This window comes from Ranitomeya variabilis, chromosome 2, assembly GCF_051348905.1.
Source record: "Ranitomeya variabilis isolate aRanVar5 chromosome 2, aRanVar5.hap1, whole genome shotgun sequence".
Taxonomy (NCBI): Eukaryota; Metazoa; Chordata; class Amphibia; order Anura; family Dendrobatidae; genus Ranitomeya; species Ranitomeya variabilis.
In genome coordinates, this window is record NC_135233.1 from 332,612,017 (window position 1) to 332,639,282 (window position 27,266).

Sequence of the window (27,266 nt, forward strand, 5' to 3'; positions counted from 1 at the left end):
GCTGTGTTTGACGTCTCTACAGCGACCTAAACAGCGACGCTGCAGGGATCGGCTCGTTGTCTATATCGCTGCAGCGTCGCTGAGTGTGACGGTACCTTAAGACTCTTCAAGATTAGCTGGTGTCATTGTCCTTAAATGTGTGGGGTTTTATTTTTGTTTTTTTGCACCTATTGAATTAATCACTTTTCCGACATCTTTAGACCACCAACTTTTTAAATTTAAATTATATTCAATAAACTAATGAGCGACTTCCATACAGGAGCTGCCTGAAGCATAAATCTGTTTTTTCTTTTACCCGCTTGATGTCTTTGGAAACCTGAAGCAGTTTAAAAAAAGCAAAACAAAAAAAAGCGCTTAAAATATAAAATATATGCACAAGAAGTTTTTTTACATTGCAATGTATATGTTCGTTTTTTTGGGGTTTTTTTAGCACTTTTCAGGTGGGTTACGGAGTGTTTCCATTTTTGCTGCGTTTTATTTGTGCTGCATTTTACAGTACCAGCAAAAACTGAGATTTCAGAAATCTCATGCACCCACTTCATTTTTTTCCTGAATTGTTAACCTGCCGTATTTTTGATAACTGCAGCGTGTCCCTTTCAGCAATGTTTCACCCATAGAGATCAATGAGTAAGTACAAAAAACGCAGGTATGAGCTTTTTCTAAGCAACTTTTTTTACTGCCAAGAGAGCAGGTTTTGCCTGCAGTAAAAAATTTTTTCGAACATGGCTTTAAGGCTCATTCAGACATCCATTTTTCATGTATGTGCTCCATGTGTGATTTTTATTCACGGAATATTAATCCATTAATCTATGGAGCTGTTCGCGTGATTTTGCTGAGCCGATGGTAATTTTACTAAAGCTTCTTTGTCGGAGGTTTCGCCATTATTCACGCAGTGGTTCTGCTGCCGACATGTCTTTTTACTCTGTACCTTCAAGTATAGAGAGTGGCTGGTAACTTGTTTTAACCTCTTCAGGGTTTCCAAACCCTAAAGTGAATAAAAGTGACACAAGGTGGAAAGTGTTGTGCACAACAATGGTGTTTTGACATTAGTGTGCATCATGTTCGTTTTATGATGGTGCTTTTTCAGGAGGATTCTGGGCAGAATTCTCTACCGGACAGTATTGGTAAATGTTCATCACCGTCTAAATTGTCATGCGTTGCAGATTCTATGGATGAATTAATAAAACAAGATAAGCGGTTAGCCAAGCATTCTGCTCTCATGCCTTTATAATGCTGATGCAATAACTTTCAGAATGTCAGCACTGGTGTTCTGCCAATGCACCAAATACTCTGAACTTCTGACCATGTAGATATTTTTTTTTCCCTATTTATATTAAAAAAATAACATTGCTCCAGATGTAATCATGCTGAGTGTGGTGGAATTTATAATCCTTCTAGAATTTGTCATTTGATAGCTGGACATACATAGGAAAATCATATTTACTCCTCAAACCAAGAATATATCTTTATCTCTGCTCTACGGGTTATTGTACCATCGATGGGCTAGTAACAGGTGTGCAAAAACTTCCAATCTTCTTTTTAAATTAAAAATTTTTTTAAAAAGATATTGTTCAAGTGGACAGGTCTTTATTTCCTGAAAGGCAAATATTTAAATATTTCCTAATGATCTGTCTGGGGTATCAAACCAATTCCATAGCAGAGACGTGCAGTGGATGGCTTGGATTAATGGGAACTAATTAATGTACTAAATCACAGAATGGGTATTCTGTTCAAGGCTTAGGGTACTGTCACACAGTACCATTTTGATCGCTACGACGGCACGATCCGTGACGTCGCAGCGATCGTATGAATATCGCTCCAGCGTCGTAGACTGCGGTCACACGTTGCAATCACGGCGCTGGAGCGATGCCGAAGTCCCCGGTAACCAGGGTAAACATCGGGTAACTAAGCGCAGGGCCGCGCTTAGTAACCCGATGTTTACCGTGGTTACCAGCGTAAACGTAAAAAAAACAAACAGTACATACTTACATTCCGGTGTCTGTCCCCGGCGTTCTGCTTCTCTCCACTGTGTAAGCGCCATAGCCGGAAAGCAGAGCGGTGATGTCAGACGTCACCGCTGTGCTCGCTTTCCGGCTGGCAGACGCTCACACAGTGGAGAGAAGCTGAGACGCTGGAGGACAGACACCGGAATGTGAGTATGTACTGTTTGTTTTTTTACGTTTACGCTGGTAACCACGGTAAACATCGGGTTACTAAGCGCGGCCCTGCGCTTAGTTACCCGATGTTTACCCTGGTTACAAGCGAACACATCGCTGGATCGCTGTCACACACAACGATCCAGCGATGTCAGCGGGTGATCAAGCGACGAAAGAAAGTTCCACACGATCTGCTACGACGTACGATTCTCAGCAGGATCCCTGTCAGACACTGCGATATCGTAACGATATCGCTAGAACGTCACGAATCGTACCGTCGTAGCGGTCAAAATGGTACTGTGTGACAGTACCCTTAAGGCCCCGTCTCACTAAGCGATTTACCAACGATCACGACCAGCGATATGACCTGGCCGTGATCGTTGGTAAGTCGCTGTGTGGTCGCTGGGGAGCTGTCACACAGACCGCTCTCCCCAGCGACCAACGATCAGGGGAACGACTTCGGCATCGTTGAAACTGTCTTCAACGATGCCGAAGTCCCCCTGCAGCACCCGGGTAACCAGGGTAAACATCGGGTTACTAAGCGCAGGGCCGCGCTTAGTAACCCGATGTTTACCCTGGTTACCAAAAAAAACAAACAGTACATACTCGCCTTTCGGTGTCCAGGTCCCTTGCCGTCTGCTTCCTGCTCTCACTGAGATCCGGCCGTACAGTGAGAGCAGAGCGCAGCGGTGACGTCACTGCTGTGCTCTCACTTCTCACTGTACGGCCGGGAGTCAGTGAGAGCAGGAAGCAGACGGCAAGGGACACCGAAAGGCGAGTATGTACTGTTTGTTTTTTTTGGTAACCAGGGTAAACATCGGGTTACTAAGCGCGGCCCTGCGCTTAGTAACCCGATGTTTACCCTGGTTACCAGTGAAGACATCGCTGGATCGGTGTCACACACACCGATTCAGCGATGTCAGCGGGGCCTCAACGACCAAAAAAAGGTCCAGGCCATTCTGACACGACCAGCGATCTCGCAGCAGGGGCCTGATCGCTGGTACGTGTCACACATAGCGAGATCGCTATGGAGGTCGCTGTTGCGTCACAAAACTTGTGACTCAGCAGCGATCTCGCTAGCGATCTCGCTATGTGAGACGGGGCCTTTAGTCATACTGTCTGCAAAACAAACTTTACAGGAGAAAAGTCTGAGATAGTGACCTGCTGAAGACTGCACAAATTAAATATAGTAAAGGACTTGTTGACAGGTCCTGTCTAGGCAGCGGCATCTCCAAGCTTGTATGTAGCACACCCATGTAGACGTTACAGTTTGATGTACTGACAAAGTTGGGTTTCAGACATCTCTAAATTTAACTCTTGTCCTGCAACTATCTCTGAATATGAAGTTGACCGTACAACACCTAAGATCTGAAGAGCCTCTGCCTAAAATGTAATCTATATTTTTCTGTAGGTGTTCTTATCTTCCGGTTCCTTGAAGGGGTCTTAACTAGCTCTTAAACCACCCATACACCTTAGATTTATGTCGACTGGACCTGCCAATCGACTGGTTTGACCAACAACGTGTGGCAATTTATTCTTCTGGCAGACGTCAGTCCTGGATGTCAGATTTTCGATTGACAATCTTTGTTTTTTTTGTTGTTGTTGAGAATCTGCCACAAGACATGTCTAGTGGTGAATCTCCCATAGAGAACACATGATCGCTTATTCGAAAGTGCCATCCTGTTTGATAGCCATCCGGCAGCTGAAGTATCACTTGGCCAAAATCCATTCATGTGTATGGTGGGCTTTAAAGGCCATGGGGCTGACCTGGGGTAGCGAAAAATGTGCTTGTTTGCCGATCACCGTTGCTCGAGTCATATTTAAACAGGCTGCTGCACTTTGTGATTATCTTTTTTTTTACTGCACAAAAGATTAGTTCACCCCATGAACGAACAAGCATGTATCTGTAAGGATATTGTGAATGAGCATTCTTTCGTTCATGATGATCTTGCAGTATAAATGGATCTTAAAGGTGTTGTCTACTATTGGGACAACCCCTTCTTGAGCTAAATGTTTGTCGCTGATGAAATAAAAAAAAGCTTACGCTCTCCTCCAGTGTCGGCACCGTTCCAGCTTTATTGGCACTCATGTTTCCAGGGCTCTGGTGCAGTTATGACTCGTAGGCTTGGTTCCCAATTGACACTGATGTCCCTGTCTGCCTTCGTATGGTTAAGTAATTAATAGGGAGTTAGTGCAGCCGCAGCTCACTTCCTGTTAATTACCTAGTTGTATGAAAGCGGACACAGTGACGTGAGAGCTGATTGGGCGCTGGGGTCACGTATCATAATAACTTCACGAGAGCCCCGGAAACGCGACTGCCGACAAAGCTGGAACTGTGCTGGCATGGGAGGTGTGTATGAGCTTTTTTTATTTTATCGGGGGACAAGTCTTTAGAAGGGGCTGTCCAAGTAGTGGACGACTTCTTTAAATTGAGTTTTTGATAAACACAAATGGAGATTAAATGTCTTGGGAAGAGAGTGGTAATATACTTTAAAAAGGCTGAATCGGGCAAAGCCTCACTAGATATTACCCCTGTCTAACAGGTCAATAAAACTTAACCTTTACTGTATTAGGTTAAAATTATAATCCATATTGCTATTGATAGATTATAATAGTATATATTCAATAGTAATTGCTTGTCTTCCTATATACGGTAAGTGAAAGCACCTTGGGGTACCATCAATAGAAATGAGGAAAATATTAGATTACTAAACATCAAACAAGCCGCTTAAGTCCCCGTTTGTTTCACCAAAGCATCGGCGTCATCAGGGGAATGTCCCATCCCTTGAGGATGCCGATGCTTCATCAGTGTTAACTCTTGCAGTTCATAGGATGGTTGTCTGCTGATTAATTATCTAACTTTTTTCTTAGTTTTTCATCATGTATGCTCTTTGAGATCATCCTATCTTAAGGGTATGTTTCCACGTTCAGTGTTTGCAGTGCTTTGGATGCAGCTTTGCCCAAAGCGCTGCCAGCTTTTGTACGCACGGTGATACCGCATGTGTTCATTGAACACATGTGGAATCACCGCATTCTATACATAGAATGCAGCGTCTCTGCAAGATAAATAGACGTCCTGCAGTCTATAAAGAGGCACCGCATGTGTGTATACGCAGGTCTGCCACCTGCGTCTTTGAACGCATAGTGGAGATGGGATTTCATAAAATTCCCTCCACTATGTTGTAACATCTGGATGCTGTGGATTGGACGCTGCGGATGTATGCAGCATCCAATCCACAGCGTTCCCTAACCGTGGAAACATACCCTAAATGTTTATGGCTCTTGGATAAAAAAGATAAGATTATTTCACATCATTGTTTCAAAATCTGTTGCGGTCTCCATAATATATTGCAATGTCTGTCTATAATCAATGTAATGAAAATTGGTTACATGCGCTATAAGGCTTCCTTTCTGTGGTGCAATGATTAACTCTATTGGTTATTTAACAGGTACCGTATATACTCGAGTATAAGCCGACCCGAGTATAAGCCGACCCCCCCCTAATTTTGCCACAAAAAACTGGGAAAACTTACTGACTCGAGTATAAGCCTAGGGTGGAAAATACAGCAGCTACCGGTGAATTTCAAAAATAAAAATAGATGCTCCATACCGTTCATTATTGCCCCAAAGGAGGTTCCATATAAAGCTGTGCAATATATAATGCTCCATACCGTTGATTATTGCCCCATAGATGCTCCATATATAGCTGTGCCATATAGAATGCTCTGCACCGTTCATTATGGCCCCATAGATGCTCCTTATAAAGCTGTGCCATTGCTCTGCACCATTCATTATGGCCCCATAGATGCCCCATATACAATGCTCTGCACCGTTCATTATGGCCCCATAGATGCTCCATATAAAGCAGTGCCATATATGCTCTGCACTGTTCATTATGGCCCCATAGATGTGCCATATAAATCTGTGCCATGTATAGTGCTCTGCACCGTTGCCCCATAGATGTGCCATATAAATCTGTGCCATATATAGTGCTCTGCACCGTTGCCCCATAGATACTCCACATAAATCTGTGCCATATATAACGCTGCTGCTGCAATAAAAAAAAAAAAACACATACTCACCTCTCTTGCTTGCAGCTCCTCAGCGTCCCGTCCCGGCGTCTCTCTGCACTGACTGATCAGGCAGAGGGCGGCGCGCACACTATATGCGTCATCGCGCCCTCTGACCTGAACAGTCAGAGCCAGAGGACGGGAAGACGGAGCGGCGCCCGGCGGGTGGAACGTGGACAGGTGAATATAAAATACTCACCTAGTCCTGGCGCTCCCCCTGCCTGTCGCACTGTCTCCGGGTGCCGCAGCTCTTCCTCTGTCAGCGGTCACCGGCACCGCTGATTAGAGAAATGAATTTGCGGCTCCGCCCCTATGGGAGTGGAGTCCATGTTCATTTCTCTAATGAGCGGTCCCACGTGACCGCTGAACAGGGGAAGAGCTACAGCACCCGAAGACAGTGTGACAGGCAGGGGGAGCGCCAGGAGCGCCGGGACTAGGTGAGTATGCCTCAGCGCCCTCTCCCCCTCACCCGCCGACCCCACCGCCGACCGTGACTCGAGTATAAGCAGAGAGGGGCACTTTCAGTCCAAAAATTTGGGCTGAAAATCTCGGCTTATACTCGAGTATATACGGTAGTTAAAAAAAAAATTGTGCCTTATGAACTGGAGCATCGGTTGTGCGGGGTCATATTATGGTGCCCACAAACTTTTTATGAGGTTCTATTGGATCTCTGTTTGAAACTGGAGGCATTCTATCAGAAGCTAATTGTCTTCAGAAAAAAATGTGCTTTGTGTATTTACAGTTAGACAAGTTGTGACTTAACTATTTTTTTCATTTGAATTCAGCAAATAATCCATTTTATGAAACCAAATATTTCTCACGTCCCTATCCAGCTAGCAGCCATTTGACTGAAAGCCTTTCTTGTGTGTTGGAGAGGATCTGTGTTTGTGGTAATCGTGTAAATCGCTTCTAATGGTCTTTCTTAATGCTTCCTTGGACCAATGGTTTTTCTACAGTGTTTGTATTGGCTCTCTAATAACAAAATATGGATGATGCAGCATTAGAGAAAGGGTGTTGCTGGTATCGTCCAGCTGACATATCACTTATAAAATACTAATTCGGCCAAAATATACATCCCGTTTTTTGGAGGGCTTTTATTATTTTTGCCATCTGAAAATAATCTGCCTGGCGGTTTATAATGTATTCTTCTTTTGCTTCCCCTTGGAAAAATTAGAATTTCTAAATCCTTAAGAACACATCGCTGCTCATGTTACCAACCCATGAGAAAACCTTTTCCCAAAGAGTTGGGTTTCTTTGAACAGTGTCATTTTGTATTAGACAATTAATATTGTAATTGCCCTGGGAGTTGATTGGACATACAGAGCTATTGCCTTAATAGAAAATGTTTTGTTGGAGTTGAGGGAAGAGGTTTTACACCATATACTTATGGTTCTACACAGTTACACAGCTGGGAGATCAGGTTTAGTTATTCACTTGCCCGAGAGTTGGGTGTCTTTAAGAACAAAGCTGAAAAAACTATATCCTATTCACAAGGACAAATTGCACTTGTTGATGCCTTTTTAAGATTTTGTATTTTTTTTTTTTTTTTATTTGTATGCATCAGATTCCTGACTCCCTTGCTTGTCTCCCTATAAATAGAATACAATGATAGTACATGATTTTAATTTCTAGATTGTAGGTTATATTGAATGTTTTGAAAATAAAGGAACTGCCATGGGGTCTTCCATACACCCCTAAATGTAATTTGGTAGTATAGAGAAATGTAAAAATTTAGAAGGCTTTATAAGATGTGCGTGTGTCTGTTTCGTATAAAATGCACGCGTCTTTAGACACATTTGGTTATGATCGGAAATCTGCATTTCCCATGGCTAATTCACCACAAAAAGAGAATAAATTTTATATATATATATAATATTACATCCATCCATCCATCCAGATGCACATTAGCTCGTGTTTGCCCTGGGAGTTGTAGATTTGCTATGGTAAGCAAGAAGTATGTCTGAGGGTTGGGGCTTGTTCACACACTGCATTTGCCACAAGAAGAATGCAGCGAAGGTGAGCTTGTTATCCAAAATCTTGTGCACCTACATGCTCCCTATTTTTTCATTGCAGATTTCACACATCAATTTTTTTTTTCTTTTCAAATCTGCAGCATGTCAATTCCTTCAGCATTCTGCAACATTTTACACCCATTTAAATAAGGGGGAAAAATGTAATCAGTGTATTTTATGCAGCGCTTTTCCTGCCAGCACTGTTTGGTGCAGATTAATACGCTGCAAATACTCAGCATGTACACATAGCGTTAGTGATTTAATAATTGCGCAATGTATCATTGTTTTCTTCCATATGGTAGGAAGGAAGTCTGTGTATGTTTATCCTAATTAAATTTGAGTCATTAGATTGTGAAAGCGAAAATATTCTTTTATATTACAACCTTAAAGGGAACCTGTCACCAGCAAAAACCTGGTTAATCTGCAGATTAATAGTGTTACAAACCAGCATGTAGCTGAACAATGCTGGGAGAAAATTAACTTTATTCTCCCTGGCAGCATTCGTTTTCAGTCATGGTGGCAGAGTTTTTACCGGGTTCAGTCACCGCTCTCAGTATACAGAGCGGCCGCTGTAACCACACCCCGGCCCTGACTGACACTGGCTCTGCATTAAGTCTGGCTGTCAGTCAGTGCTGGGGCGCGGTTACAGCCACCGCTTGGTATACCCAGAGCGGTGACTGAAACTGAATGCTGCCAGGAAGAATAAAGTTCATTTTCTCTCCTCAGCGTTAGGCTATGTGCAGGAGCCAAGCAGGTTAATAATGCTATTGACCTTCAGGTTAACCCCATATCTGCAGGTTAATAGCATTTTTTCTGGTGACAGGTTCCCTTTAAGTAACCTTCATACTACTGATTTCAATGAAATATCTCTTTGTATATTTTATTAAAGTTACTACTATTTTTGTTTTTTCCATCATGCAACATCTTACGCCTGTTTTTTCATTGGAGTATTAAAGGAAACCTGTCACCCCGGTTTTTTGATATGAGATAAAAATATGGTTCAATAGGGCCTGAGCTCTGCTTTACAGTACCTTTCATATCCCCCGATTCCCCACCTTTGCAGAGAAAATACCTTAGTAATCTCTCCGTTTTCGTCTGTCAATCACCCCGGTCCGATGGGCGTGGCCTAATCGCCGATTCTCCCCACCTCCGGCTTTGCTCTACGAATCTTCTTTCCTTTCTTTAACGTCAGTTTCTGCGGTTGCGCATTGAAGTAGCGTCTCGGGCGTGCGCAGTATGCTTTGACCACCTGTGGGAAAAGCATGAAATCATTATTGCGCATGCGCCGGCTTTTGACCCTATGCTCTGTGCCCCGGAAGCATAGAAAGACTTCCGGGGCACAGAACGTTAAGGAAAATGCGGATGCATGCGCAATAATGATTTCATGCTTTGCCCACAGTTGGTCAAAGCATACTGCGCACGCGCTAGAGGCTAATGCAATGCGCAACCGTAAAAAAATGACCGGGATCTGTGCTATTCACAGATCGAGTTACGTCTGACACACTGAGGAGCGGGGGGAGAGAGATAGCGATTAGGCCCCGCCCATCGGACCGGGGTGATTGACTGACGAAAGCAGAGAGATTACTAAGGTATTTTCTCTGCAAAGGTGGGGAATTGGGGGATATGAAAGGTACTAATGTAAAGCAGAGCTCAGGCCTTATTGAACCACATTTTTATCTCATATCGAAAAATTGGGGTGACAGGTTCCCTTTAACCCCTTCCCGACCTGTGACACAGCATATGCGTCATGAAAGTCAGTGCCAATCCGACCTGTGACGCATATGCTGTCACAGAATTATTATTATTTATTTATATAGCACCATTAATTCCATGGTGCTGTACATGAGAAAGGGGTTACATACAGGGTTATAAATATCGTTTACAGTAAACAAGTTTACAGTGACAGACTGGTACAGAGGGGAGACGACCCTGTCCTTGCGGACTTAAATTCTATGGGATAGTGGGGGAAGAGACAGAAGGTCGGAGGTGAAGCAGCTCTGGCGGTGGTGATGTGGCTGCTCTGGCGATGGCGAGGCGGCAGAATGGTTATTGCAGGCTGTAGGCTTTCTTGAAGAGAAGGGTTTTCAGGTTCCGTCTGAAGGATCCGAGGGTGGTGGATAGTCGGACGTGTTGAGGCATGGAGTTCCAGAGGATGGGGGATATTCAGGAGAAATCTTGGAGGCGGTTGTGTGAGGACCGAATAAGTGTGGAGGAGAGTAGGAGGTCTTGGGAGGATCGAAGATTACGTGAGGGAAGGTATTGGGAGATTAGTTCAGAGATATAGGGAGGGGACAGGTTGTGGATGGCTTTGTAGATCAGTGTTAGTAGTTTGAACTGGATTCGTTGGGGTATTGGGAGCCAGTGGAGAGATTTGCAAAGGGGAAAAGCAGGGGTGTAGCGAGGACAGAGGTGGATTAGCCGGGCAGCAGAGTTGAGGACAGACTGGAGTGGTGCAAGAGAGTTAGCGGGGAGGCCACAGAGGAGGGTGTTGCAGTAGTCGAGGCGGGAGATAAGGGCATGCACAAGAGTCTTAGTAGATTGTGGGGTGAGGAAGGGACGGATTCTGGCAATATTTTTGAGTTGGAGGTGGCAAGAGTTGGAACGTGCGGTTTGAAGGACAAGGCAGAGTCGAGAGTTACCCCGAGGCAGCGGATTTCAGGTGCGGGAGAGAACGTGATGCCGTTTACCATAATAGATAGATCAGGTAGGGGGGATACATGAGATGGGGGAAAGATGATGAGTTTGGTTTGTCTACATTAAGTTTTAGGAAGCGAGAGGTGAAGGAGGATATGGCTGACAGACACTCCGGGATTCTGGACAGAAGAAAGGCGACATCTGAGCCAGAGAGGTAGATCTGAGTGTCGTCCGCATACAGGTGGTACTGGAAGCCATGGGACTTCATGAGTTGCCCTAGGCCAAGGGTATAGATGGAAAAAAGTAGGGGCCCTAGGACAGAGCCTTGAGGGACTCCAACAGAGAGAGGGCGGGATGAGGAGGTAGTGTGGGAGTGGGAAACACTAAATGTGCGGTCTGAAAGGTATGAGGCAATCCAGGACAGGGCAAGGTCTTTGATGCCAAGGGAAGAAAGAATCTGTAGCAGTAGGCAGTGATCGACTGTGTCGAAAGCAGAGGACAGGTCAAGAAGGAGGAGGATGGAGAACTGTCTGTTAGCTTTGGCTGTGAGTAAGTCATTAGTAATTTTTGTCAGGGCAGTTTCGGTGGAGTGGTGGGAATGATCGCGTTCCTGCATATCGGGTGAAAGGGTTAACTGTAATTTCACCCGACCTGCAGGGACAAAGAGAGTGGTACCTTAGCCCATGGGGGTGGCTTCGCCCCCTCGTGGCTATGCTCGCTATGATTGGCTGTTGAAAGTGACTGTTTCACTTTTAATCAGAGCAATCGTAATATTTCACAAATGAAAATTGGTGAAATATTACAATCCAGCCATGGCCAATGCTGCAATATCATCGGCCATGGCTGGAGACTACGATCTGCCACCGATCTCCTCCCCTCCGTCCTGTCCTCTGCTCCCCTCCGTCCTGTCCTCTGCTCCCCTCCGTCCTGTCCTCTGCTCCCCTCCGTCCTCCTGTCCGCTCCCCCCTTTGCTCCGATCCCACCCCCCCCCGTGCTCCGATCCCACTCCCCCCCCCCGTGCTCCGATCCCAATCCCCCCCACCCGTGCTCCGATCTCACTCCCCCCCACCCGTGCTCCGATCTCACTCCCCCCCACCCGTGCTCTGATCTCACTCCCCCCCACCCGTGCTCTGATCTCACTCCCCCCCACCCGTGCTCTGATCTCACTCCCCCCCACCCGTGCTCTGATCTCACTCCCCCCCCACCCGTGCTCCGATCTCACTCCCCCCCACCCGTGCTCCGATCTCGCTCCCCCCCACCCGTGCTCCGATCTCGCTCCCCCCCCCCCCACCCGTGCTCCGATCTCGCTCCCCCCCCCCACCCGTGCTCCGATCTCGCTCCCCCCCCCCCACCCGTGCTCCGATCTCGCTCCCCCCCACCCGTGCTCCGATCTCACAAAGTGCTCCGAACTCACTCCCCCCCCCCACCACCCGTGCTCCGATCTCACTCCCCCCCCACCCCCACCCGTGCTCCGATCTCACTCCCCCCCCCCCCCCCCACCCGTGCTCTGATCTCACCCCCCCCCCCCCTTTTCACCCCCATAGGTAGGGACAATAATAAAATAAAGAAAATATATTTACTTTTATTTTTCCACTAGGGTTGGAGCTAGGGTTAGGGTTAGAATTAGGGTTAGGGTTGCAATTAGGGTTAGGCTGTGTGCACACGATGCAAAACAGAACCTCGGTGACATTCTAGATGTCATAAAAAAGGGGGTGAGAACCACCTCCCCATACACAGCAGCGGTAGAATACCCGCTCCCAGAATCATGCAAAGAAGGAGAAAAGCTGGAGAAACTAGGTAAAAAATATATATACTTTATTAACAATAATCTCAAGTGAGTACAAAAATCATAACACCACAATAGAAGAAAGACCAGGGTAGACACAGATATGCCCTGAAGAGTCCACCATTGCACATACCCATGTAAGTAGATATATCAATCCATTAAGTAAAGTGACAGTACTATGGTAAGATTGCCATCAGTAGTCATGTAGAAATCAATAATACCGCTGGACAAAAACATCGCCAGAAGGGCAGAGCTTACCGGGGGCAGAGCTGGGGGACCCAAGGTGTAGATGCAGGAGACCCTCGACGCGCGTTTCGCGTGCAAAAGCACCGCTTTGTCAAGAGGAAGTAAGGTTTAGCAGAAGAACAGGACCTTAAGTGGCCATGTGACCGGACATGTGATGTCCGGGTGGCCAATGAGAGTGGTTATTAGCGGCGCATGCGCCCCGCCCAGCTTAGGCCCCGTACTATGCACCAGAGCGTCACACATCCCTACGCAAGCAGGGGAAAAAAAAATAAAATAGAAATTTAACCCCATACGTGCGAGGGAGGCACAAGACGCGCCGGTGCATATCGGCAGCACAGAGTGTCCGAGCGCATGCGCGCTCCCACCTGGGCGCAAATAAAGGCAAATCCATGCACATAATGAAAGGGGCTGCCAAAGTGTACTCAAAAACTGAAGGAACATCTACCATTAGCTATAGACCGCAGAGCCAGCGCTCTCATACACAGTGCACACAAATCATATATTAAATAAATCCATATCATTTTTCAGCACAATACACTTGTATCAATATTTTTAAGTCACATTGCACATCTGTGTATGGGTGGCAGAAGGTCAGCGTTGATGCAAAGAGATGTCCATAATCAATTTCAGTGTTGCAGCCGTCCATCATGTTGCATGTATTGAGATATAAAAGAGGCCAAAGAGACCTGCTGGAAAACCAATATATAGATAAAGACACGAACACGATGCAGATTTTGTGCGGATCCTCAGCGTTTTTTTCCGCGCAGAAACGCCGCAGTTCCGCAAAGTGATTTACAGTACAATGTAAATCAATAGAAAAAAAGCTGTGCTAATGGTGCGGGAAAATCCGCATGAAAACTGCTGCGGATCAAGAGAAGTAGCATGTCACCACATTTTTGCGGAACTGCAGCGTTTCTGAACCCTTCCTTTATAGAAATCCGCAGGGGTAAAAAAACGCAGAAAATCCGCATCAAATCCCCAACAAAAACGCACAAAATCCACTTTAAAAAAGCGTCAAATCCGCACCTGCATTTCCTGCCAGGAGATGCGGATTTTGTGCAGAAAATTCTGCACCCCAATCCGGATTGGCCGCTGCGGATTCGTAGCAGTTTTCTATCATGTTTACAGTACCATGTAAACCTAAAGAAAACCAAATCCGCTGTGCCCATGGTGCGGAAAATACCGCGCGGAATCGCTGTGTTGTATTTTCCGTAGCATGTCAATTCTTTGTGCGGATTCCGCAGCGTTTTACACCTGTTCCTCAATAGGAATTCGCAGGTGAAATCCACCCAAAAACCACTGGAAATCCGCAGTAAATCCGCAGGTAAAATGCAGTGCCTTTTACATGCGGATTTTTCAGAAACGGTGCGGAAAAATCCTCACACGAATCTGCAACGTGGGCACTTAGGTTTAAGGTTGGAATTGGGGTTAGCTTTGGAAATAGGGTTAAGATTAGGGTTAGGGGTGTGTTTGGGGTTAGGGATAGGCTTGTGGTTAGGGTTAGGGTTGGGATTAGGGTTAGGGGTGTGTTGGGGTTAGGGTTAGGGTTGGGGTTAGGGTTGTGGTTAGGGGTGTGTTGGGGTTAGGGTTGTGATTAGGGTTATGGCTAGAGTTGGGATTAGGGTTAAGGGTGTGTTGGGGTTAGTGTTGTAGTTAGTATTGAGGGGTTTCCACTGTTTAGGCACATCAGGGGTCTCCAAACGCGACATGGCGCCACCATTGATTCCAGCCAATCTTGCGTTCAAAAAGTCAAATGGTGCTCCCTCCCTTCCGAGCCCTGACGTGCGCCCAAACAGTGGTTTACCCAAACATATGGGGCATAAGCGTACTCAGGAAAGATTGCACAACAACTTTGGAGGTCTAATTTCTCCGGTTACCCTTGAGGAAAAAAAAAATGGGGGCTAAAATATTATTTTTGTGGGGAAAAAATGATTTTTTATTTTCATGGCTCTGCGTTATAAAATTCTGTGAAGCACTTGTGTGGTGAGCACTTTGAACCCCCATCTAGATAAGTTCCTTGGGGGGTCTAGTTTCCAAAATGGGGTCACTTGTGGGGGGTTTCTACTGTGTAGGCACATCGGGCTCTGCAAATTCAACGTGACGCCCGCAGACCAATCCATCTAAGGGTATGTTTCCACGGTAAGTAAACGCTGCTTGTTTGACGCTGCAGCGTCAAACAAGCAGCGTCCAGATGTTCCAGCATAGTGGAGGGGATTTTATGAAATCCCGTCTCCACTATGCGTGGAAACCCGCACGCGGCGGCCCTGCGACTCCGGACATGCTGCGCGTCTTTTCAGATCGCAGCATGTCCGTACACCTTGCGGGGACGCAGCGTCCCCGCAAGGCATATCACAGGGCCCTATGGCGAGGGGTGCGATGATCCCGGATGTGTACTGTACACATCCGGCATGATCGCGTCCCAGGAAGGGGGCGGGGCTTAGCGCCGAGCGGCTTCGCCGCTGCGGCGATACCGCCGCCCCTCCGGACCGTGGAGCCATACCCTTAGTCTGCATTTCAAAACGTCACTACTTCCCTTCCGAGCCCCGACGTGTGCCCAAACAGTGGTTTACCCCCACATATGGGTTATCAGCGTACTCAGGACAAACTTGGCAACAACTATTGGTGTCCAATTTCTCCTGTTAACCTTGTGAAAATAAAAAATTGCTTGCTAAAAATTTTTTTTGAGGAAAGAAAAATGATTTTTTATTTTCACGGCTCTGCGTTATAAACTTCTGTGAAGCATTTTGGGGTTCAAAGTGCTCACCACACATCTAGATAAGTTCCTTGGGGGTCTAGTTTCCAAAATGGGGGTCACTTGTGGGGGAGCTCCAATGTTTAGGCACACAGGGGCTCTCCAAACGCGACATGGTGTCCGCTAACGATTGGAGCTAATTTTTCATTCAAAAAGTCAAATGGCGCTCCCTCCCTTCCGAGCCCTGCCGTGTGCCCAAACAGTGGTTTACCCACACATGTGAGGTATCCGTGTGCTCAGGAGAAATTGCTTAACAAATTTTAGGATTCATTTTATCCTGTTGCCCATGTGATAATGAAAATATTGAGGCTAAAAGAAATTTTTTTTTGGAGAAAAAAGAAGTACTTTTTCATTTTTACGGATCAATTTTTGAAGCACCTGGGGGTTCAAATTGCTCACTATGCATCGAGATAAGTTCCTGGGGGGGGGGGGTCTAGTTTCCAAATTGGGGTCACTTGTGGGGGAGCTACAATCTTTAGGCACACGGGGGCTCTCCAAACGCGACATGGTGTCCGCTAAAGATTGGAGCCAATTTTTCATTCAAAAAGTCAAATGGCGCTCCTTCCCTTCCGAGCCCTGTCATGCGCCCAAACAGTGGTTTCGCCCACATATGGGGTATCGGCGTACTCTGGACAAATTGCACAATAACTTTCGGTGTCCAGTTTCTCCTTTTACCCTTGGGAAAATAAAAAAAATTGTTGCTAAAAGATCATTTTTGTGACTAATAAGTTAAATGTTCATTTTTTCCTTCCACATTGCTTCTGCTGCTGTGAAGCACCTGAAGGGTTAATAAACTTTTTTTATGTGGTTTTGAGCACCTTGAGGGGTGCCGTTTTTAGAATGGTGTCATTTTGCGGTATTTTCAGCCATATTGACCCCTCAAAGTGACTTCAAATGTGAGGTGGTCTCTAAAAAAAAAAAAATAAAAAATAAAAAAATACAAAAATACAAAAAAAAAATAAAGTTTTGTAAATTTTGTTGTAAAAGTGAGAAATCTCTGGTCAAATTTTAACCCTTATAAATTCCTAGCAAAAAAAAAAGTTTTTTCCAAAATTGTGCTGATGTAAAGTAGACATGTGGGTAATGTTGTTTATTAACTATTTTGTGTCACATAACTCTCTGGTTTAACAGAATAAAAATTCAAAATTTGAGAAATGCAAAATTTTCAAAATTTTTCCCAAATTTCCATTTTTCTCACAAATAAATGCAAAAATTATTGACCTTAATTTACCACTAACATGAAGCCCAATATGTCACAAAAAAAAAAATCTCAGAACCGCTAGGATCCGTTGAAGCGTTCCTGAGTTATTACCTCATAAAGGGACCCTGGTCAGAATTGCAAAAAATGGCCAGGTCATTAAGGTCAAAATAGGCTGGGTCATGAAGGGGTTAAAAAACCCCAGAGGTTGCTGGTATTGGTATTAGTCCGAATTCATACCACATTTTAGGAATATATACCTCCTGAGTAACCTTTTTAGGAAAAAAGTATGAAGCTTCCCAAATCCCCAAAAATGTAAGAAACGTATTTAATTTTTTTGCCTTCCATTTATCTCTGCCATCTTGGGAATTCTACCTACTGTACTTCAGTGTTTTCTTCCTTGCACATCTCCTACTACAGAACTCTGCTCTAAACGGTGAGGTTTCGTGATAACGCCGTTTGGTGGAGGTGGTGTGTGGGAATGGAGGATAGCCCTAATAAGTCTGTACGCATTGTTTCAATTTTAGTAGCTCTGTCGTTGCTGCGCTGCACACTGCATTACTGTAAGGGTATGTGCACACGTCAGGATTTCTTGCAGAAATTTCCTGAAGAAAACCGGAAATTTTCTGCAAGATATCCGCATTTTTTTTTGCGTTTTTTTTCCCCCCGGTTTTTTCGCTTTTTTTTTTTAGCATTTTGCAAGCAAAATTAGCTTGCAGAATGCTAAAGTTTTCCAAGTGATCTGTAGCATCACTTGGAAAACTGACAGGTTGGTCACACTTGTCAAACATAGTGTTTGACAAGTGTGACCAACTTTTTACTATAGATGCTGCCTATGCAGCATTTATAGTAAAAGATAGAATGTTTAAAAATAAAAAAATAAAATAAAAAAAATGGTTATACTCGCCTGCAAACAGCTGATGTCCTCAGCGGCGTCCGTTCCTATAGATGGTGCGTGCAGGACCTTCGGTGACGTCGCGGTCACGTGAGCGGTCACGCGACCAATCACAAGACAGCGGCGTCATCGCAGGTCCTTCACACAGAGCATCTATAGGAACGGAAGAAAGAGCATGCAGCGCTGAGAGGCGGGAACACTTCGGGGGCCATCAGAGGGTGAGTATATGACTATTTTTTATTTTAATTCTTTTTTTTTTTTTTTTTTTACCAATTATATGGTGCCCAGTCCGTGGATGAGAGTCTCCTCTCCTCCTCCCTGGGTACCAACCGCACATGATCTGCTTACTTCCCGCATGGTGTGCACAGCCCCGTGCGGGAAGTAAGCAGATCAATGCACTCCTAGGTGTGCGGAATCCCCGCAATTCCGCATTTTTAATGAACATGTTGCTTTTTTTCCGTGATGCGATTTTTTTTCGCGGAAAAAAATGCAACATTTGCACAAGAAATGCGGAATACACTGTAAATAATAGGAGGCATATGTTAGCGGTTTTTTTCGCGTTTTTATCACGTTTTTATAACGAAAAACGCGAAAAATACTAAACGTGTGCACATGGCCTTAATCTTCTATCGCACACTGCCTCTGCCGATTCTGGTGAAATCACGCTGTGGAAAGGCAAACGGGGCTCTCGGTAGAAGATTTATGGTAATGCAATGTGCTGTTGTACTAAAATCAATCTGCCTCTGTCCCCTTTTACGCCTCATTCAGACAGCTATTTTCATCAGTGTTCACGATGTCCGTTTTTACCATCTGGGATATTCTCGTATGCAAAAAAATAAAATAAAATAAAAAAACTAAAAAAATATAATTAAAATATCTTTGTACCTATTATAATGTTTCAGCACATGGATATTGCCTAGACTTGTAGACTTAGGAGTGATTTTGAGCCCTGATTCTTATCAGACAGTCATGTGTACATGTACATGTGATACACGCACACACACACGGTCGTGTGAACAGCCCCATAGAGCAGGGGTACACTCATGTGTGATATCACACACACACACACACACACACACACACACACACACACACACACACACACACACACCTCCATAGAGCAGGGGTGGGGAATCTTTTTCTGCCAAGGGCCATTTGGATATTTATACTGTCAGGATGTAATCTTTCATTGCATGCCCTTCAGTGTTCAGTAGTGAACACACTGCGTGTGTGTGCTAACAGGGCAAGAAGAAATTACTGAGCTGGTGGCAATCAAAATACACCTCCCTGCCCGAGGGCTGTCCCACACGTCCAGATAATTCCGGCAACGGAAAAAATCGGTACCGGAGTTATCCGTGTCCGTGAGCTCACGTAGGCCATACGTGCGGCACACGTGTGCCGCCCGTGTGCCGAGTGGGTACCACACGGAGCGTGTGGTACCCACGCGTGTGGTACACTGCATCGTGCTGAAGCCGCGATTCATATCTTCTGTGCAGCAGCATTTGCTGCATAGAAGATGTGTCCGCCGCCCCCCCCACCCCCTGTGCGTCCCCCCGCTGTTCTGAAAATACTCACCCGCTTCCCTCGTTGGCTGTCGATGCTTCCTGGTCTGACCGTGCCTTCTACTGTATGCGGTCACGTGGGGCCGCTCATTTACAGTCATGAATAGGCGGCTCCACCCCTATGGGAGGTGGAGCCACCTATTCATGACTCTAATCGGAGGCCCCACGTGACCGCATACAGTAGAAGGGGCGGCCAGCACAGAACACTGCGAGGGAGGCGGGTGAGTATTTTCAGAACAGCGGGGGGGGGGGGGGGTGCACGGGGTGGGAGGGCGGCGGACACATAGATCTTTCTTTTAAACACTATTATTCATATCTTCTATGCAGCAAACGCTGCTGCAGAGAAGATATGAATGGCGGCTTCAGCACCATGTGGGGGGGACAGCGCTTACTGTAGCGCTGTCTCCTGCACGCCACACGGACTGCACCCGGAGAAGGTCCGTGTGTGGTCCGTGTTTAACACAGACCCATTGACTTTAATGGGTCCGTGTAATACGTGCGCTCCCATGAACACTGACATGTCTCCGTGTTTGGCACACGGAGACACGGTCCGCAAAAAATCAATGACATCTGCACAGATGCATTGATTTTAATGGGTCTACGTGTGTCAGTGGCTCCGGTACGTGAGGAAACTGTCACCTCACGTACCGGAGCCACTGACGTGTGAAACCGGCCCAAGAATGCTGTCGCTGAGAATCTGCCCTGGGGCCTGATAAGTCATCGAGGGCCGTAAAGGGCCCTGGGGCCTGAGGTTCCCCACCCCTGCCATAGAGTATGATACTGTACGAGACTATATTGGGTATGTTTTCCATCTGTCAAAAACACAAAACCGGTGAAAAAGTCGTCTGAATAAGGCCTAAGACTGAGTTCACACGAGTGTGTATGTGTGTATGTGTGTATGTGTGTATGTATGTATGTATGTATGTATGTATGTATGTATGTATGTATGTATGTATGTATGTATATGTATATATATATATATATATATATATATATATATACACATACACACAAATTTTTTATTTTTTTTAAAATCCAAGACAGATTTTTCATCCGTACTGTTATCTGCATGGCATTCATTTTGTATCCGCAGTGAATAAAATGTATCTGTAAAATCAGATGCTGTACTGTTGATCCGTGTGGTACACCAGTCTATGCACACAAAAAAAAACATTAAATGTACGCTCTCATCCGATGTTAAGAGTAAACTCGTGCATGCTGTGATATTGTTTCGCGTGGATATTCGGGGGGGAAAAGCCATCTGAAGAGCCCTACTGAATAACATTAGTATGAAGTTTGCCATATTTTTTTCCCACGCACAGCGAAAATACGGTCATGCTCCCATTTTATCCAACGCACTCTCTGCCCTAGTATTGGGGGACAATGAGTGTCCAGTGCCAGGGGTGGGACATAGTGCAGCGAGGCAGCCGGGAGCTGCAAGTTTGGCCGGCCATTGCAACCTTCTGTAGAAAGTTGACAATGTATGGTATGCAAATCACTTTATATTGATCCCTTTCATTGTTTTTACAAAGTTGGAATGCTTTTTAATTTTTGATGATTTGGGCTGTTAGTTACTCATAACTTTTAATTATAAAATGTTTTTTTGTAATTTTTTTTATTGCCATTCCTGAAATCCTAGTTACCATGGGTTGTTCATGGAATTTTTTTTTTTTTTTAGATAATTGTGTGGGGTCATGGCTGACACACATGAATAAGTCAATTATATGTATGGTTTAAGTATAGGAAGAAATGAGGTTTTTACTCGACTATTTTGATAGGGGGGTTACACTCAGGCAAGCCATCAGGACTTGGTCAATCTGGAAAGCCCTCATGACTACAAGGTTTAATAATGTGTTGTCCTGACGTGAACAGCCCCCCCTTAGAAAATGCACTTTTTCAGTAGCAGTCGGACTGTTCTCCTTTGACCGTGTCACTGTCTGTCTGTACAGTGAATCTGCCAATTACCAGCACAAATGATCCTTTGAGAGCCCTGAACAGCTGAGTGAGGATTTCTCAATTTGCCCCCTAACCAAGAGACGTGACTTTAAAAATATGCTTGCTGTCTTTTTTTTTTTTTCTATTTATTGAATGAACCTTTGCCCTGATCCACCAAATGTAGATAACTACTAAAACGTCTGTTCATCTCCTAGATGATAATATATATATATATATAAAATATAATATAAATATAATTTTTTTTTTTTTTTTATTCAGCAGTATTGTAGGGTTCCCGGAGCCAAGACAACTAGGAATGTTTTGTAAATTGTTTGATCCACGGTCTGTAGATTAATGTTGACTGAACCTGGCAAATGGCTGATGTCTTGGGAGGGGGAATGAAGGATTGTGCATGTTTACTTGAAACATACACAATCCGTTTGTTTTTCTTTTTTAGGGTGTCATCTACCCTTTCGGAATGCATGTATTCTAGAAATGTGGCCAGCTTTACTAAAGGAAAAATATCTAAGTGTGAGGGAGAATCTTAGGCCGGGGTCACACTTGCGAGAAACTTGCACCTCAATACCCGGCACTGCCGCCGGCACTCGGTACCGGGGTGTGTGCTGCATGTATTTCTATGCTCCGGTCCCAAGTGCCGGCGGCAGTGCCGGGTATTGAGGTGCAAGTTTCTCGCATTGCACTCGCAAGTGTGACCCCGGCCTGAGGCTGGCTATACACGATTCAGTATTTTGACTCCGCATGACCATAAAACCACGAAGACTGCAGACACACATCTGTGGGCAGTGTCAGTGTGCTGTTTTTTGTTTTGTTTTTCTGTGACAGCTGCACACAGACCCATTGAGTGTGTCCTATTCTGATCCTTAAATTAGCTAAGATTAGGACCTGCTCCCTGATCTCGCTCTCGAATCCATCATTTTAATGGATGTCTGAATGGATGCATTTTATTCACTGGATCCGTAAAAAAAAAAAAAGACCGCATACGGACAAATCACACTGGTGTGTGAATGCACACTGTATGATCATCTTGAACAAGCGTTCTCGAGAACGGCCGATCACCCAACAAATGTGCCAGATGTTCTTTCATCTGGTAAAATGATCTTTTGTGCAGTGCAAATGATCATTGTGCTCAACAGTGCAGTATCGTGACTCTTGCAGTAAGAAAAAATGGCAGCTTATGCAAACTTTTCCCCCCCCCCCAATGTTTACTGCGGTCTGTCTGTGTAAACTGGCTATTAGCAGACCGCCGGATCACAAAATGTTTTACAGATCGGTGACGGTTTAATGCTGCATGTTGGACTCTTCATGGAATTGTATTTGGGGAAACTCTAGTTTTATACACACAGTTTTCCATCCAGAATGGTATTCTCATGTTCTTTATTTTTGTATTTCCCCTCTATTAGGTGACCATCTGAAAGTCTGTTCACCGGGACATACATGTTGCTCTCAAGCGATGGAAGAGAAATACAGCCAGCAAAGTAAACATGATTTCAAGGCAGCGGTCACAGAGCCATGTAGCACGCTGCAGAATGTATTTTCTTCCAGATACAGCAAGTTTGATGGTAAGGGAATATTAATGATTTTTATTAGTGATAATGTGCTCGGTTTATGTAAAGAGTCTTTGATTACTTGATATAACTTTTTGCTTCTACGTTTTTGAATCAAACCTGATCTAGTGGTTCATTTTCTATACCCAGGATAGCCAAGTGGTTGATCACGATCTCCTGATCAACTACCAAGTGGCAACGCGTACATCACAAAGACTGGCCAGTCATTTATACTGTGGAAGCAAAGAATCTATACAGAGGGCGTCATGGAGCCCTAACATCGGCCTCCATGTCTGCCATAAACCCCAGCCTATCAGATCCTGCCAGTCTCGCAGTATCCGATCAATACGATCACTGGGTCACATTTTCACGTCCCCTTCTGGGACTAGTTAGAATTGTAAAAGAGAGAATATTTTTAAGAGTAGAAATAAAATGTATAATTTATTGCTTTTTACCGGTTATTTTTATAGAAAAGACAAACCCATATTTTTACTTGCCGCATCCGTGTTGACCAATACAATGAAAATTTATATTTCGAAGCGTGTATTTATTGTACAAAATAATAAACTTCAATAAGACTATAAATTTGGAATCACCGTATTCGTACTGACCCAATAGAATAAAATGAAGACTTTATTTGTGCAGTACTGTTAGTGTACAATTTTAAAGTCCAACATGCGCCGAGACAGGCAATGGAGAAATTACTTTCTCTGTCTCCTCCGTACCTGTGCTGTGATTCATGTGAGAAGATCGGAGTGCAGAGCCCTGACACTCGGATCACGCTGGCAGCAGAGCTGGAGCTGAGTGTCATTAGCATCTCACATCTGATGCTATACGCTCGTCTGATTCCAGCCCTAATAATGTGATGTTACAGACCTAATGGAAAAAGGAAGAATTAGCTGGGTAGAAAAGCAAAAATGAGTAATTGTATAAAAAGGATAAAAATTTTGATTGGAGTACTTCTTTAATCGCTTTCCGACATCAGGTGTAATAATACGTTGATGTCGGACTCCCTCCCTTACCGCCGGAGCCCACATCTTTTACGGCACATGTCAGCTGTTTTGAACAGCCGACATGTGCCACTAAGGCAGGGTTCATATTGCGTTAGGGCAGTCCGTTCAACGCATGCTATAAACTGACTTCGTTAACGCAAGTGCCGTTAAAGATCGCGTTATGCGATCGCCCGAGCGGTGACAGACCCTGAAACGCTGCAGACTGCGTCCGCGGGGCCATCAAAAAATGACGGCACATCGCTAAGTCATGCCAATTATGACATGCGTTAGCGATGCGCTACATAATTGCAGTCAACGGGTGCGCTAACGCATCCGTTACATAGCGTTAGTGCCGCTATGTAATGGATGCTGTCAGTGCATTGCCATTAACGCTATGTGAACCGAGCCTAACAGCCGCGGGAGGAATTGCGATCCTCCCGTGGCTGTTAACCCGATAAATGCCACTGTCAAACTCTGACCGTGGCTTTTAACCCGCTTCCGGCAAGCGCGACGGAAATTCGCCCATCGGTGCCCCCCATCATGTGATTGCGGGTGACCGGTGGGTTGGCAGGACAACCGGAGGTCTCCTGCAGACCTCTATGGTTGTCACTGCCAGATTGCTATGAGCGCCGCCCGGTGGTCGGTGCTCATAGCAAGTGAGTAATTCTACATACAGGCAATCTGTTCATCGGGTTATGGCAGCTTCTATGGAGACAATTGAAGCATGCCAAAAGTGTGTGTGTGTGTGGGGGGGGGGGAAATGTATTTAAAAATATAAAAAATAAAAAAAATATAAAAGTTCAAATCACCCCTGTTTCGCCCCATTCAAAATTAAACCATAAAAAGAAAATCAAACACACATATTTGGTATCGCCACGTTCAGGTTAATCCTTTATTTTACTGATAGATCGGATGATTCTGAATGATAAACGGCGCAGCGAGAAAGTCAGAACGCCAGACTTACGTTTTTTGGTTGCCACGACATTGCATTAAAATGCAATAACGGACAATCAAAAGATCATATTGGCACCAAAATGGTATATTTAAATAAACGACAGCTCGGAACACAAAAAATAAACCCTCACCCAACCCTAGATCATGAAAAATAGAGACGCTAATGGTATTGGAAAATGGCGCCTTTTTTTTTTTTTTTTTTTCAGTTTGGATTTTTTTTTTCACCACTTAAATTAAAAAGAACTTAGACATGTTTGGTGTCTATGAACTCGTAATGACCTGGAGAATCATAAAGGCCATTTTCCTGGAGTCTGCCGCATAGGAAACCATGTAACTGCGGAGGCTCTGGGCTTTCACAAAATGTCGGCAGAGCCCCCGCAGCACCGAACACCCGCAGCGGTGCACCACACATCCAAACACCCCTCATCCCGGCCTGCAGCAGCCCTCCACTCTTGCCTCCTCCAGCAGCGACCCTGGAACCCTGCTCCACCTCGGCCTGTAAGGTATATCTGCATTATAAGACACCCCCCCCCGTTTTCCCCAAAAAATTGGGGGGAAAAAGTGATTCTTATAATCCGAAAAATACGGTATTCCTTTGTGGGCATGTGAGCATTGCCCCTTTTTAATAAACTTCATAAAAATTATCAGTTAATAAAAAAACACATCTCTGGAATCATTTTGGTGGGGATAAAAAAATAAGCAGTGTGAGTGAAGTGAGGAAAATTCTGGCCTCTTTTGCCCTGGTTGACAGGTCCAATAAGAGAAAATTCTCTGTCCTGTAGGTAAAGGTTTCCTCGTTCCCTGATTCTGTGGTGTAGTTCATATATCTGTGCATATGGCTGTGTTCACATCTGTCACATCAGCCTTTGCTTTTTTAACCTCCTTATTCAAGTGTTGTGGTCTGCCAGAGATCTGAGGTTTTACAGCCCCAAGCATTCTTTATGCGAAGGCCTTTCTTTTTTCTTCCCCCAAACGTCTGGTGTAGCAATTGAGCTTTCATGTGGGGCCTGCTGACCTTTTCCCTTGCTGTCACCAACTTTTTAAGTGCCCTTAATTGCTAACTAACCAAATTAAATTCTGCTTCCAACCAAAGAATGGATTTCTTTAAAAAAAAAAAAAAAAAGTGAATGTCCTGATCATAAAACCTTAAACCTGAAGGTGCCAGGAGACCATAATGGGCATCTGTATAGATGTGACCTCGGCAGCTGGTGGGACGTATTGTAGAAGTGACCGCGGAGGGGGCCGTATGTACATTACGATTCCACTTAAGGGTAAAATGAGTTCCTATTCCCTTCCTTGGCAAAATTTGGACTGTTAAATATGGATTTATGGTGGAGATCCAACTCCATGTAGGGGTTACATTAATCTATATGGCACCTTACACCGCGCTTCCCATGAAGTCATAAACCGTTTATTATCTCCTTATCTTGTATTGTACGTGCAACAAGTCTTTTCCTTCATGGTTTGGAGCGTTTCTTAATAAGGATCATATTCTTCCTAAAAGACAACATAGAAATAACAAAAAAAAAAAACACCCTTGATTATCGCTATCTTTCAGTTACCGGCATATGCATGTGTCTTAGGTTGTGTAACTGCAACACGAAACCAAAAAAACACCCCAACGTTGGTGTCTTGTTACCGTCTTCCCTTCAAGTTTCCCTTTAATCTGCCCAGTTCAAGCTGCTATTTGATGTTTTATTATGTAGCGCCAGCTGTGGGGTGGAGTGAAGTTCTCATACACCTTGTCCCTTGGGAAAACTAGGGCTGCACATGTCCACACACAATATCCAAGGAATTGCAATATGGATGTGTTATATGTATGAATGCATCTCTAAGTAACGGGTCACACCTTGGAGGTTGAGTATCTGTATGCACCGTATATAGGGGGTGAAGAATCTGTATGTCACAGCAGATGTTCTCATTTTAATTTTACATATGTTGAAATTATTACAATTTTAATATTGCCTCCATATTAGCTGGGATTTCACTTTTATTCCTAATTTATTTTTCATAAATCATTTGTACATGTGAAAATAAGAAATCTCTTATAAGAGAAAATCTGCTTCTTTCTCCTCCTGGACTGAATTTTTATTCTCAATTCACTTGTTAAATAGTCTTCAGTGAAGACAGATTTTTCCCATTACTAAGAATGGAGATGACAGTTGGTGCTCATAGAGTTCTATGTCTGCCTCTAGCTCCTCCTCGCTCCATAGAATTTTAAAAGCACCAATTGTCCCTGCTTAGCTCAGTGATTGGAAGTGCTAAGCTCACTGAATACAGATTGTACCCCTGAATTAGAGTAAAATATCAATGTGGGAGGAAATGAAAGCAGATTCCTCTAAGATATATTACAAACTTACGGTACTTATTTTCATGTGTAGTATGTATGAAATTAAAATGACAGATATGCTTTAATACGTTTCCAGTATTTGCACTTCCCGACCTATGCAGTGTATTTATACGTCATGGCTGATACGACAGCGGACACCCGGCACCCACTGTCAGGAAG

At 44.5% G+C, this 27,266-nt stretch overlaps 1 protein-coding gene across 1 annotated transcript in view; it reads left to right on the forward strand.

Moving 5' to 3' along the window:
* GPC4 (glypican 4) overlaps positions 1–27,266 on the forward strand; it is a 169,717-nt gene that overhangs the window by 59,742 nt on the left and 82,709 nt on the right. Inside the window, exon 2 of the mRNA XM_077285338.1 lies at positions 22,668–22,826. Within this exon, the coding sequence (XP_077141453.1) occupies positions 22,668–22,826 (159 nt within the window). The remainder of the gene's footprint in view (positions 1–22,667; positions 22,827–27,266) is intronic.